Here is a 14,775-nt window from a genome sequence, read left to right on the forward strand (position 1 = left end):
GCACAAGAGCAAGGGCCTGGCGTGTTCGACTCACTGTGAACACAGCATCTGTGCACAGCACCCCGCCGAATCAATCACCACAGGTCACAATAACCCTGAAGCAGCCAAGTCGGGCAGGTGGCCGCTACCTCGCGCCAGTGCCAGTGACAGGAGTACTTCTCTGGGACATTGTTCAAGTGCAGGAAGTTATTTTCACGCAAGTGCTCGGCCCAACTGCCGAAGCAGTAGAAGGAAAAGAGAAAATTCCACACAGTGGAGCTGGCTAGCACCTCAAGGTTTAGCCCAGGATGAATGGGGCCCAGGTGAGCAGCGCCGGCTCCCCGACTCCCTCACGTGACCGCGGGCGGCGCGCCGAGTGCGCCTGCGCCGGAGCTCCCGGAAGTGGCCGGACCCGAAGCGCAAGCGGAGCGCACGTCCGTCAGCCCCTCAGTCCGCCCGTCCGCCGGCCCGGTACCCCGCGCGCCTCGGCCCTCGTCGCCGTCCCGTGGTGTCTTTGGCCCGAAGGGCGGCCGAGGCGCTCGCCATGGCGGCGTTCATCTCAGTACAGCTGAAAAAGACCTCGGAGGTGGACCTGGCCAAGCCGCTGGTGAAGTTCATCCAGCAGACGTACCCGAGCGGCGGGGAGGAGCAGGCCCAGTACTGCCGCGCGGCGGAGGAGCTCAGCAAGCTGCGGCGCGCCGCGCTCGGCCGCCCGCTGGACAAGCACGAGGGCGCGCTCGAGACGCTGCTGAGGTGGGCCTGGGGCCGGGTAGGGGGAGGCTGGCGGCGGCCTGCCGCTTGCCTTGCTTCCTTCTCCCTTCCTGACTCCTTCCCACCCACGGCCGGGCCGGCCGCCCCACCCCGGCTTGGCCCGGCGCGTAGGTGTGGCCTGCATTCCTTCCTGCGGCAGGCCCCGCTGACCCTACCCGCTTCCCCTGGCTGCCCGCCGCCGTCCTCCGGGCCCGGTCGACCGGCCACCTGGGAGGAACGGTCCACCACGTATTCGATCTCTTACCTCATTTACCCAGAACTAGTTTTCTTCACTTTTTTTTTTTTTTTGAGGGGGGGCGGTCTGTGAGACTCTTCCCTTCTTCCATTTTTGCATCACCGCAAAACTTTGTTGGCCAGGTTGGGATTTCATAGTAGAAATTGCTTGAGGGAAGTGGCAGAATTGGGGCCCTGGAACTCATGTTTCTTACTCCATACGGTCCACTTTGAAAGGAGCCGTTTTCCTAAGTTCATCGCAACCTAACGACAGGTGGAGAATTCCATTGGTTTAGGAGCTGCCATTATTTAAAATTAAACTTGAGTGACAGAACGTTCCAGATAGGTTGCTTTTAATCAGTTTGTTTGCAAACAGGTATGTACATAATGGAGTAAATTTGTTGTCTTAGTAAATGTTTATTGAACTCAGGGTGTATTTAATGAGAGTTTCTTCTGTAGTACTTTCCAGTTAGGATGGCAGGACATTTTTATAGCACTTTATAGTTAAAAAAAATTCTTTCGCCCACCTTTTAAATCACATTTCCTGTGTCTAACGTAGTCTCGTTTCACAGGAAAAACACAGCTATATTAGGACACAAGTAGGAGCCGCTCAGGTTAAACTCAGTTAAACTCAGTAACTGAAAAGGCAATGAATATTGCTTCTTTAACTTTAGGCATTTCTGGAGATGATTCTTCCTTCAGGAGGTTTCCATCTTAGGAGAGCTTTGTTCCTGTAATCGGGAGAGATGGCCACTGGCTCTCCTGTAATTACAGTGGTCTTAACAGTCAGGATCTTACACAAGAGTGCTTTTCTCCTGCGCCCTGGCAAAAGTCCATGGAAGCCTCTGATTGGATTGGCCTGTGCCCATGTGCAGTGGTGAGAAATGGCCTAATTGCCCTCCTCTGAGTCACTCTGGCTGGTTTAACTTTCCCGTGCAGCGTGGATTAAAGTAGTTATTAGTATGGAATCAGTTTTCCAGAAGGAGGGTACTGAATAGATCGCTTAGATTATGACCCCTTGGTGTAAATTTTAAAGATAAGACTTGGGTTTCGAAGATCATTAGGTTGATACTTAGTATAAGCTTTTTAAAAAGTTAACCTATGAATACTTAGATATTCTTTAGAATTAACATACTTAAAATTATTTCCAAAGCAATTCTTACGTAGACCTGAGTAGCGTTCAGTGAGGATTTTTCACTAGTAGTATTAAAAAAGCATGGGTTATGGTATAATGAAAACAAGAATACATTAGGTTTGGTCTCAACACTTAAGGAGCATTGGAGGCTTGAGACTTGGAAGGATAATGAATATCGGTAATGTGAGGTTTAAAACTTTTTTCATTTGTTCATTGTTTTAGTAGTTTCCCAGGCTTAAATGTGAGAACTGTTCTTAGGTTTTAGGGCTCTTTGAGAGATAGTTTCTTTGAAACTGTTTCTTTAGGCATCTCTGCATTATCCTCACGTTAGCATATTATTGCCTTTGGAGTTAGGGTAAGCTGATAGTAGTACAGTGTATTACATTTTATAATGGAGGTGTGTACAAAAGTATCTTTGGTATGCCTCTTGTTATGGGGGTTCATTCAATTATGCAGAATATTTTACTTTTAATAATTATATTTTTGTAATTGTATAAACTGAACATTAATTTACATATTTTAACTTAATGAACTTTTTGAAAAAGAAGGTTTAAGTTAATTCCTAAAGAATAGAAACTAGCTTGATAAGTACTGCCACACAGCTCTACATACATAGGTCCAGTGATGGACTTGCTTTTTTGTTTTCAGACGAACTCTTAAAATTTCCTAAAATACACGTTTATGTGTTGTAATATTAAAAGTGAATGTTATCCTTTGTAAAGTGACTTTAAGTACAAATTGGTTAGGAGAGCCTCAGTAAGTATTGAATCTTACACTAGGTGATCAGATGGGATGGTTTTTTGGGCAGGGAAGCTCCAGATAACCAGCTTATACCAGTCTTTTGTGGTGATTAATTTCTTTGTAGAGAAAGCTTACAGTCTCCTTCCATGAAAAAGCGTGGTTGTCAGCTTTCTGAAATTTGATAGAAAAAATGGAGGGTGAGCAGTATTCATGTATGGAGTTTTCTATATCAGCCTATTTTAGCTTTAATATCATCTGTGTTGCTGTATGAGGGTTGAATTCAGCTGTATGTGGGAGATCTCAGATTATCAGTGAGTTAAGTTATGATTTTAGTCTTGTGTAAAAAGTTGGTAGAGGGGTAGTTTAGATAGCTTAGGGATGGTATGGGCTTCCCAGGTAGTTCAGCAATGCAGGAGACCCCGGTTTGATTCCTGGGTTGGGAAGATCCCCTGGAGAAGGGATCGGCTACCCACTCCAGTATTCTTGGGCTTCCCAGGTGGCTCAGACAGTACAGAATCCGCCTGCAATGCAGGAGACTTGGTTTTGATCCTTGGGTTGGGAAGATCCCGCGGAGGAGGGCGTGGCAACCTACTCTAGTATTCTTGCGTGGAGAATCCCCAAGAACAGAAGAGCCTGGCAGACTACAGTCCATGTGGTCACAAAGAGTCGGACACAACTGAACTGACTAAGTACAGCACAGCAAAGGGATGGCGCTGTGAAATTCATCAGGCTCAGGCTCCTTTCAGCTATCTGCTCTGTAAAAGCTAGAGTCCTCATTCTCAGGGTCCAGATAGCAGTTAAACTCAACTTTTAGACAGGATGGAGGGAGGGAGAGGAGAGGTAGAAGGCTTAGCCTTTAGGATGTTACCTGAAAACGGCCCCACAACACCCTGCTCATGTTATTAGCCATTATGTATGTCCACATCTCAGAAGGGTAGGAGAGGTAAAGGAATTTTTATTAAGGGCATGCATATACCCAGCTAAAATACGTGATTTTCTTAGGAAGGAGAGGTAATGATGTGGGTGATTAGCACCATCAGTAGGCTCTCTGGTGGCTTAGCTGGTAAAGAATCTGCCTGCAACATGGGAGACCTGGGTTCAGTCTGTGGGTCAGGAAGATCCCCTGGAGAAGGGAATGGCAACCCACTCCAGTATTCTTGCCTGGAGGATCCCATGGACAGAGAACCTAAGAGTTAGACATTTCTGAGAAACTAACTCTTTGACTTCACTTTCAGTAGGCTCTCAGTTCCCTTTGTCCCCACTCAGCTGTGCTCATTGCCCACCTGTACTTGCTGTCCTGAACATTTTCCTGAGGGTGAGCCTGTCCTCATAGTGGAGGATCTGGGAGCCCCAAAATTTCTTCCAAAGATCTTCAAATGACCAGGGATGGAACCCACATCCCCTGCAGTGGAGGCAAAGTCTTAACCACTGGACCACCAGGGAAGTCCCCTCAAGTTTCCTGTCTGGCTTCTTTGTGCAGTTTGCCTGCTTTCTCTCTAGTCAGTTAGATTTTCACCTTTTTCTGCTTCATTTATTCACTTTTCTTTCACCTTTTAGAAACTTTCATTGGAACTTCTTGTATGCTGTTGTGCTCTTTCCCATTCTTTTTGTCCTAGGGCAGTTATATCTTTTTAATTTTTATTGTCTTTCCAGTGGAAGTTTGAGAGAGGGAGCAGAGAAGAAGGTTGTTTATTCAGATCTCTTTGTTTAACAAATAGGGTATTTGCATTTTCAGCTTTCTTCTGTTTTTATATCAATTTGCATTCTCTTTGGCAAGTAATTTTTTTTCCCTCCACATCCTCAGAAATACTCACTGATTAGTAATTTCAATAAGTTGCTTTTTGCCGAATGGATGGGTGCAAGATGGTACCCAGTTTTAGGTTGCATTGCCTTGATATCTCTGAGGTCCAGCATTTTTTGTTTGCTGGCTGGCCACTTTCTTTTTCTGTAAATTGCATGGCCTTTTTTTTTGCCTATTTTCTACATTGTGTTTTCCTTACTGATTTTTAAGAGTTCCGTACATTTTCTGGCAATTTATCCTTTTTTCTGTTATTTATAGTACAAATATCATCTTTAAATCTGTTTTTTGTCTCTTATGTTTATGGTATGTTTTGTCACACAAAACTCCTTGCAATTTTTTTTTTTCCTTTGGTTTTGCCTCCTGTCACGTGGGATCTTAGTTCCCCAAACTGGGATCAACCCTCACCCACTGCAGTGGAAGCTCAGAGTTTTAACGAGTAATGAAATCTCGGAAAGTGTTTTATTCTCAAAATCTGTTGTTACAATTTTTTTCTTATTTCTGATGTTGCATATGATTACCCCCCACCCCCCAACCAGATCTCTTGAAAGTTCAGAGCCATCTTTTTTTTTTTTAGAACCAAGTCTGCTTAATTTTTTGGTTTTCTGCTGCCATTCACTTGTTTCTTTTTCCTCTTTTTGTACAGAATGATTAGCTTCTCATCTTTTTTTTGTTTTTCTAATACATTTATTTTAGGACTATGTTTTCTCTGAATTTGCTTTCAGTTGCATCCAACTGGTTTTGGTATTTGGTATGTAGTATTCTTGTTGAGATTTTAAAAATAATTTGTAATTTCAGTTTTCTTTAACATGAGTCTTTAATATAGATTTTGTAAAATTTCTAAATTTGTGTGTCACTTTTTTGTTGGTTAATATTTAGTTTGCTGCATTATGGTACTGTCTTTTTCTTTGTAAAATAAAGTTGATGGAACTAGTTTCATAATTTCTGGAAATTTTCCCAAGCACTAGTGTTTTATAAATCAAGAAAGAAAATAGTGCTGTTCCATTTACTTCTCAGCTGTTGCTTACATTCTGATTGGTGGTGAAGATATTGAGATAATATTAGCCCTAATGACATTGCTACAATTTGTTAATCAAAAGAGTATGGTGGATATAAAGATAAATAATTAATACTTGACCTTTGATCTCAAGGCGTACCTGTAGTTGCCAGACCTTAGTTTGGCTGAGTTAATTTTATTTATTCTACATAAATGAATAAACAAATTTAACAGGAAGAGTTAAAATCTTTGTTTGATAAATAAAATGACTTGTCAGGACTTGTCAGGTCTTCATTCTTTGTAATCCTAGAGGGAATTTGCTGCCATACTTTACTGCAGCACTGCTTCTGTGAGTGATTCTTCATGAGATAGATTGGGCAAAGAAGAAAGTGTGGAAATCAGGTGCAGGAGGCATCTACTGACTCTAATCAATATCTGGCCCAGCTCTCTGGTCTACTGTGTCTCTGGTTGGTGGGCTTGGAGTTGACCAGCCCTAGTACTGACTGGAACTGGATGGCTTATGTGAGTTTGTGTTGCAGTATCACTCTCCTAATGTGGATTGGTTGTTCTTGGTCTCCATACCATCCCCCTAAAAATTTTTTTTTAATTAGAATTTTTGGAGAAGACTCTTGAGAGACCCTTGGCCTGCAAGGAGATCCAACCAGTCCATCCTAAAGGAGATCAGTCCTGGGTGTTCATTGGAAGGACTGATGTTGAAGCTGAAACTCCAATACTTTGGCCACCTGATGTGAAGAGCTGACTCATTGGAAAAGACCCTGATGCTAGCAAATTGAAGGCAGGAGGAGAAGGGGAATAACAGATGAGATGGTTGGATGGCATCACTGACTCAATGGACATGAGTTTGAGTAAACTCCGGAAGTTGGTGATGGACAGGGAGGCCTGGTGTGCTGCAGTCAATGGGGTCGCAAAGAGTCGGACACGACTGAGCGACTGAACTGAACTGAATGGAAATTTGTTTTATCTTTGGTATATTAAAAGAAATATATTCGTTTGCTATTTTTTTTCCCCCATGAGATTTAAAAAGTTGAGTTCTTAGATATTTGCTCTAAGCCATTGAGTTTTTAAAGTCCTGGAGAGTATAAAAACACTTCTGCATGTTTGCAAAATAAGAATCCGTAGCTCCCGTTTTTCCAACATGTGCTGTGTGTCTGGAACCGTTTGTCTCAGGCTGGAACTGGAACCCGTGTGCTCGGCCTTGAACCCAGCCAGACTGCCTGGTGTCAGTGCCTGATGAAGCTGAGAGAATACAGTGAGAGACAGAGTGATCGGTAAGAGATGGACTCACTGGGATTCAGAGAGAAACACACTCCACAGACAGAGTGTGGGCCATGGACGAGAGCAAGTGCTGCAAAATGTGGTGTGGTTAGTTTTTATAGGCTGGATGATTTCATATCCTAAAAGATGATGCTGTCAAAGTGCTGCACTCAATATGCCAGCAAATTTGGAAAACTCAGCAGTGGCCACAGGACTGGAAAAGGTCAGTTTTCATTTCAATCCCAAAGAAAGGCAGTGCCAAATAATGCTCAAACTAACACACATTTGCACTCATCTCACACGCTAGCAAAGTAACACTCAAAATTCTCCAAGTGAGGCTCCAGCAATACGTGAACTGAGAACTTCCAGACATTCAAGTTGAATTTAGAAAAGGCAGAGGAACCAGAGATCAAATTGCCAACATCCATTGGATCATAGAAGAAGCAAAGGAATTCCAAAAAAACATGTACTTCTGTGTTATTGACTACACCAAAACTTTTGTGTGGAGCACAACAAACTGTGGAAAATTCTTCAAGAGATGGGAATACCAGGCCACCTGACCTGCCTCCTGAGAAACCTGTATGCAGGTCAAGAAGCAACAGTTAGAACTGGACATGGAACAACAGTCTGGTTCCAAAGTGGGAAAGGAATACATCAAGGCTGTATATTGTCACCCTGCTTGTTTAACTTATATGCAGAGTACATCATGAGAAATGCTCAACTGAATGAAGCACAAGCTGGAATCAAGATTGCTGGGAGAAATCAGTAACCTCAGATATGCACATGACACCACCCTTATGGCAGAAAGTGAAGAAAAACTTTAGAGCCTCTTGATGAAAATGAATGGGGAGAGTGAAAAAGTTGGCTTGAAACTCAACATTTAGAAAACTAAGGTCATGGCTTCCAGTCCCATCACTTCATGGGAAATAGATGGGGAGACAGTGGAAACAGAGATTTTATTTTTTTGGGCTCCAAATCACTGCAGATGGTGACTGCAGCCATGAAATTAAAAGACACTTGCACCTTGGAAGAAAAGTTATGACCAACCTAGATAGCATATTAGAAAGCAGAGACATTACTTTGCCAACAAAGGTCCGTCTAGTCAAAGCTATGGTTTTTCCACTAGTCATGGATGGATGTGAGAGTTGGACTATAAAGAAAGCTGAGCGTCGAAGAATTGATGCTTTTGAGCTGTGGTGTTGGACAAGACTCTTGAGAGTCCCTTGGACTGCAAGGAGATCCAAGCAGTCCATCCTAAAGGAAATCAGTCCTGAATATTCATTTGAAGGACTGATTTTGAGCTGAAACTCCAATAGTTTGGCCACCTGATGTGAAGAACTGACTCATTTGAATAGACCCTGATGTTGGGAGGGATTGAAGGCGGAGGAGAAGGGGATAACAGAGGATGAGATGGTTGGATGGCATCACCGAGTCAATGGACATGAGTGTGAGTAAGCTCCGGGCCTTGGTGATGGACAGAGAAGCCTGGCGTGCTGCAGTCCTTGGGGTCCCAAAGAGTCGGACTGAGCAACTGAACTGAACCTGTGGTTAGCAATGTCTCCTTTCTTTTGAAAAGAGTTTCTTTGTGTAGTTTACTCCATACTATAAAATCAGATATTAATGATTTCCAGTGAGTACTGTACTTAGGTTTCATTTTTTCATACTTATATTTCATGTTACCTAACCTATCCTAAAGTGAAAGTTGCTCAGTCATGTCCGACTCTTTGTGACCCCATGGACTATACAGTCCATGGAATTCTCCAGGCCAGAATACTGAAGTGGGTAGATCTCCAGGGGATCTCCCCAACGCAGGGATCGAACCCAGGTCTCCGCATTACAGGTGGATTCTTTATCGGCTGAGCCACTAGGGAAGCCCTTCCTCCCTTGCCAGAGAGTCCAGCCATCTCAACCTGGACAGCTGGCAGGAGATAAGGCAACTTTCTGAGTCACCAATTCCTGGTTTGTGTCAGAGTCATGTCACTCTTTGCGACACCATGGACTGTATCTCGCCAGGCTCCTCTGTCCGTGGAATTCTCTAAACAAGAAAACTGGAATGGATTGCCATTTCCTTCTCCCGGGGATCTTCCCGACCCGAGGATCAAACCTGGGTCTCCTGTATTGCAGGCAGATTTCTTTACCGTCTCAATCACAAAGGAAGCCAACCTATCCTAAGACACTTACTTTACTTTGAGAATTGCATCACGTAGCTTTTAGACATTTAAATGTAGGATATAAATGTACTGTTACCCACACAAATCAAATTTTGAGAGTTAACCCCAAAAGCTTTGGAGTAAATAGGATAGATATAAAAAAATTTGGTACGTTCTGTATACCCTTTCTTTTTTCCTTGATCCATTTTCAGAGCGAGTATTTTCATCTCCTACTTCCTTCCGGTTTAGAGCAGAGGTCAGCAAACCAAGGCCTGCCTAGCTGCCTGTTTCTGTATGGTCTGGGGCACTCTCTAGCGGGTTGGCGCTGGGAGCCTTGGAGAGCTGGCTAGGGTGCTTCCCTCTGCCCCGTCTTCCCTTTTATCTTCTGTGTCTGCCTCCCTGGCCGGTAGCCAGGCCTCACTGCTGCCCAGGACTTGCTTAGGTGTCTCTACACATTGGGTGTTCTGCTTGCCAGTGACTTGGCAGTGAACGATACAATCTTGAACCAGGAACTGGTGACTCAGCAAGTCGCCTTATCTCTTGCCAGCTGTCCAGGTTGAGATGGCTGGACTCTCTGGCAAGGGAGGAAGGCGTGCCGGAATTTGAGCGTCACTGGGGCAGAGAGCGAAACTGACTGCATTGACCACCGCCCACCTCTGCCTCTTGGGCTTCTCACCGCCTGACTGAATAGTCTTCCTTCAGAGAACTTCAGCTGATGGTAGTTAGATAACTGTCCCTAGAGTTCACATCATCTGAGGTGGCCCAAACAGGTAAGAAGGGTGCAGGGCAGGGCAGATGTTTTCTCTTTTGTTAGGCTATAAGAGGTACTTGCATGTTATCCTTGGTTTTTGCCTTTTTCTGGCAAGGCCTAGGATGTGCTCAGTCATGTCCAACTCTTTACAACCCTGTGGACTGTAGCCCGCCACATTCCTCTGTGGAATTCTCCAGGCAAGAATACCAGAGAGGGTTGCCATTTCCTCCTCCAGGGGATCTTCCCGACCCAGGGATTGAACCCATGTCTCCTGCACTGGCAGGTAGATTCTTCACTACTGAGCCACCTGGGAAGCCCAAAGGCCAAGTGTGGGAATCCCAGCTCTGTAGCCCTGTGACCCCTTTGCTATGCTGGCTCGCCCTCAGGGGCTGTGTGGCCTCAGAGTCTCTCTACTTGCTTGTCTCTCTTTATGGACACTTTCTTTAGTAGTTCCTATTTGTTCTCAAAACAGAATCTCAGGTTTTACTTTTCAGAGATAAAAAAGCTGCTTTTTAAAAACTTTGCATTTTGCTGATTCGTTTGTTTGGAGCTAGCAGTGAAGCTTAGCATATAAGATCCAGTTCCTGCTCTCAGGGAGTTTAGAACCAGCTAATACATGACTGACTGTGGTAAGTTGTGAAGGGAAAATCAGGGGCCTAAGAGGTTGTAATGGAGAGGCATTTAGAAAAGGCATAACACTGCCTCTGCTGTAACTTGTGCCGCCAGCGTGCAGCACCTCCTGACTGGATCCGTGTAGCAGCTTTCCGACTTCTCTGGACTTCTGCCCTTTGCACACCTGTGAGTCAGTTTTCTACAGAGCATCCGGGGTGACTCTGAAAATAGATTTGCTCGTGTTAATCTTGTCCAGACCCTTTGGTGGTTCCTCCTTTTGCCCAGTAGTAGAAGCCGCAAGTGTTACAGACTGCACTTGAGGCGTCATTGCTTCCTTGATTTCATCTCCTGCTGTTTTCTCCTATGCTTGCCCTCCAGCCGTATCCTCCTTATTGTGCAGAGGTATTTTCAGGCATACATTTGTCTCGGATTCCTGGCACTTGTTCTCCCCTTGACTGGTGATGCTTTTCCCCACATCCCGTCACTTCCTTCATGCTCTCTCTATTATATATGACATTAAATTTTTGTTGTTGTTGTTTTACTTTCATGTAGTCCAATGACCATGTTATTAAAAAAAAAAAACAACTATGCCTTTTCATATCACCCTATACACATGACCTTATCCCTCTCACCTGTATTTTCCCCATTGCATTTAGCACTATCTCCTATTCTGCATTTTTACTTAATTTTGTTTTGCCTCCACCTCTAAAAGTAAGCTTGACAAGGGTGCAGATTTTTAAATATTTATATACTGCTGAATTCCTGTGTTGTAGAACTGTGTTTGTTGCATAGCAGACTGTTAGTATGGGCTTCCCAGGTAGTGCTAGTGGTAAAGAACCTGCTTGCCAATACAGGTGTCATAAGAGACTCAGGTTTGGTCCCTGGGTTGGGAAGATCCCCTGGAGGAGGGCATGGCAATCCACTCGAGGAAGAGTTGGACACAACTCAAGCGACTTAGCATGCATGCAAACCATTAGTATGTCTTTGTTGAAAGAGTAAATGAATATGGCCCAGCAATCCCACTCCTGGGCATACACACTGAGGAAACCAGATCTGAAAGAGACATGTGCACCCCAGTGTTCGTTGCAGCACTGTTTATAATAGCCAGGACACGGGAGCAACCTAGATGCCCATCAGCAGAAGAATGGCTAAGAAAGCTGTGGTACATACACACAATGGAATATTACTCACATTAAAAAGAATTCATTTGAATCAGTTCTAATGAGGTGGATGAAACTGGAATCCATTATACAGAATGAAGTAAGCCAGAAAGAAAAACACCAATACAGTATACTAACGCACGTATATGGAATTTAGAAAGATGGTAACAATAACCCTATATGCAAAAGAGAAAAAGAGACACAGATGTACAGAACAGACTTTTGGACTCTGGGAGAACGCGAGGGTGGGATGATCTGAGAGAACAGCATTGAAACATGTATATTATCAAGTGTGAAACAGATCACCAGTCTAGGTTGGATGCATGAGACAAGTGCTTGGGACTGGTGCACTGGGATGACCCAGAGCGATGGGATGGGGAGGGAGGTGGGAGGGGGGTTCAGGATGGGGAACACATGTAAATCCATGGCTGATTCATGTCAATGTATGGCAAAAACCACTACAATATTGTAAAGTAAGTAGCCTCCAACTAATAAAAATAATTGGGGGAAAAAAGTCAGTACATACATTAAAAAAAAAAAAGGTAAGGAAAATAAAAAAAAAAGAGTAAATGAATGAGGACAAGAAATATGGGAAATTTTGATGGGAAAGTTTCTGGGTGAAGGAGAAAAAAATGGGTGAATGCCCTGAGCCAGGATAGAGCACAGAATCTTAATGCCTACAGTGTGTAGTGAATATTCTTAGTTGAGGCTGGAGAATTGGGTAATGAATGATACCACAATTTTTGAATGGAATTATAAGTATAGTGGGAATCCAAGAATATGCACCTATATAACCACAGTACAGCTTTCAAAGTCAGGAAATTGACATTGATTAAATAATACCAGTTAATCTGTTGTACTCATTCAAATTTTGCTGACTTTCCCATTAATGTTTACAGGTCCAGTGTCTAATCCCAGATCTTGCATTGCATTTAATTGCCTTTTTAGTCTCCTTCAATCTGGAACAGTTCATCAAATTTTCCTTGTTTTTCAAGATGGCAGTTTTGAAGAGTAGGTACAAGCTGCTTTCTTTGTAGAATGTCCCTTAGTAAAAGGGCTTGCCTCTATTTTCTTGGATTTTATGCATCTTGGGGCTGTAGTACCAACCCAAGTGATGCTGTGTTCTTTTTAATGCACATTAAGAAAAACATGAGGTTGATTTGTCCCATTGCTGGTAATGTTTGATGTTTATCACTTTGTTAAGATGGTGTCTGCCAAAGTTTTTGACCTTACAATTAATAAGTTATACTAAGTAGTAAGTATTTTGTGGGGAGATACTTTGAGATTCTGTAATATCCTGTTTCCATCAAACTTATGTTTTAGCTTCTGTTAATGATTTTACCTGAATCAGATACTATATTATGAAAGGGGCCACATCGTGATTTTGCTCACTTCATTGTTTCTTCTAGATTCATTAGTTGGCATCATGTCTTAGGGTAGAGTTTTCCCTGTTAGCTCGTTTTGTTTTGTTTACTTTAGAATGATCTTACTTTCCTCAGTGGATTATGATTTGCTATTTATTTGAATTATTCTGGACTTGGCTAGTGGGAGCTGCTTTCAGCTAGTTCCTGTATACTTTTGACATTTCCTCTTCATGTTTTAAGTACTTCCTTAACTTTCTGGGATAGCTGGATGTTTAGGCTTGACTTGAATTTTCACATTGTCAGCCGTGGGGTCCGTCATTTCTCTAAGGAACACTGACTCTGTTTATTTATTATTAATTAATTCATTTATTTATTGGCTATACCACACAGCTTATGGGATGTTAGTTCCTGGACCAGGGATGGAAACTGTGCCCCTGCAGTTTCGTGCAGAGTCCTAACCACTGGCCCACCAGGGAAGTCCCAACACTGGCTCCATTTAATGCAGAGCATTATTTATCTGGACTCTAGGTGTGCTTTTTGCTACTTAGTATTATTGTTGCTAGAACTTCTCAGCATATACATTTAGGAAATACGCATGCACATTTATACCACTTTTTGTATCTATATTACACTGTGTTAAAAATGAGTTCACACTGATACCTCCAGTTCCAGTCCAAAGCCAATTTCTTCTAGCTGTCCACCATCCCATATTTGTAACTCTTTTTCCAAGATAGTTAGAAACCTGACTCCCATTATCTTCAGTGTATTTATTTAATTGTTCTGTTCTTCCTGTTTGTAACCAAACTTGTAGCCATGGCAGCCATAAACTTGATCTCTGATTTGTCCTGTTGCTCCTTCTGAAACTAGGCTTCAGAAATAACAATTGCAATTAGCCCTGATGACTCATGGGAGGGGATGGGCAGGGAGGTGATAAAGGGAGGAAGAAAGATTAGAGGCCAGTTAGAAGGCTTGTCCTTGGACACCCCCTAACCCCCACCTTGCTCGCTCAAAGGTCAGCGTGATAGGGGAGGGCTGCGTCACATTTCATGGTCATTCTGGCTGCTGTATGGAGAACAGATTGAAGAGAATGAGAAAGAAGAGACAGGGTGACCGGTTGGGGAACTTGTGGAGTAGTCTGCTTTCAGGGGAGAGGGGGAATGTTGACAACTGTGTAGCATTGGTGGAAATGGACATACTGAAATCACATTTGAAAGCTGGGAAACCTGTTTTTAATCAGTAGTTTACAAGAGGTGTTAATTTGTCCAGTGGATGTAAACAATTACCTTAATAAGAAATAGTATTTTAAGAAATGCATTGGTTACCCAGGCAGAGGTTAGTTTGCTTTTAGCCAATAATAGTAGACAAATATTTTTCTTTGGTGCTAAGAGTTCTTTGTTAACAGGTTTTTCATTGCATGCATTTTAGCTACAGGTTTACACATTTAAAAGACTTGATTAATTTTAAAACAGTTGATTGAAATCTAATTTGTGGGCCACTCAAAGTAAGCATGCATAATTTTAAGTATACTCTTAAGCCAGTTGTATTTATATAAATGTGTGTAATATTTAGCTTTGGTAATTTTAGGTTTTGACTGGTTTTTATATGGATCAATTATTTTTTATCGTTCCTTTTTTCCCCTGATTTATGGAGATGTAATTGACACTTAGCTCTGTATAAGTTTAAGGTGTAGTACAGCATAAGGATTTGATTTAAGTCATGAACTGGTGAGTACTGTAAGTTTAGTGAATATCCATATTTTATAGACACAAAGTTAAAGATGTAGAAAAGAAATCTTTTTCCTTGTGGTGAGAACACTTTAAGATTTACTG

General features: G+C 42.8%; 1 protein-coding gene across 2 annotated transcripts in view; it reads left to right on the plus strand.

Moving 5' to 3' along the window:
- Nucleotides 1–380: 380 nt before the first annotated feature.
- The window catches only part of LOC122682546 (programmed cell death 6 interacting protein), a 67,229-nt gene continuing 52,834 nt past the window's right edge, over nt 381–14,775 (plus strand). For both annotated transcript variants that reach the window (XM_043885380.1, XM_043885381.1), the window contains exon 1: nt 381–732. In XM_043885380.1, the coding sequence (XP_043741315.1) occupies nt 524–732 (209 nt within the window). In that variant the 5' untranslated portion in view covers nt 381–523. The remainder of the gene's footprint in view (nt 733–14,775) is intronic.

The sequence above is a fragment of the Cervus elaphus genome, chromosome 24, assembly GCF_910594005.1.
Source record: "Cervus elaphus chromosome 24, mCerEla1.1, whole genome shotgun sequence".
In the NCBI taxonomy this organism is placed as follows: domain Eukaryota; kingdom Metazoa; phylum Chordata; class Mammalia; order Artiodactyla; family Cervidae; genus Cervus; species Cervus elaphus.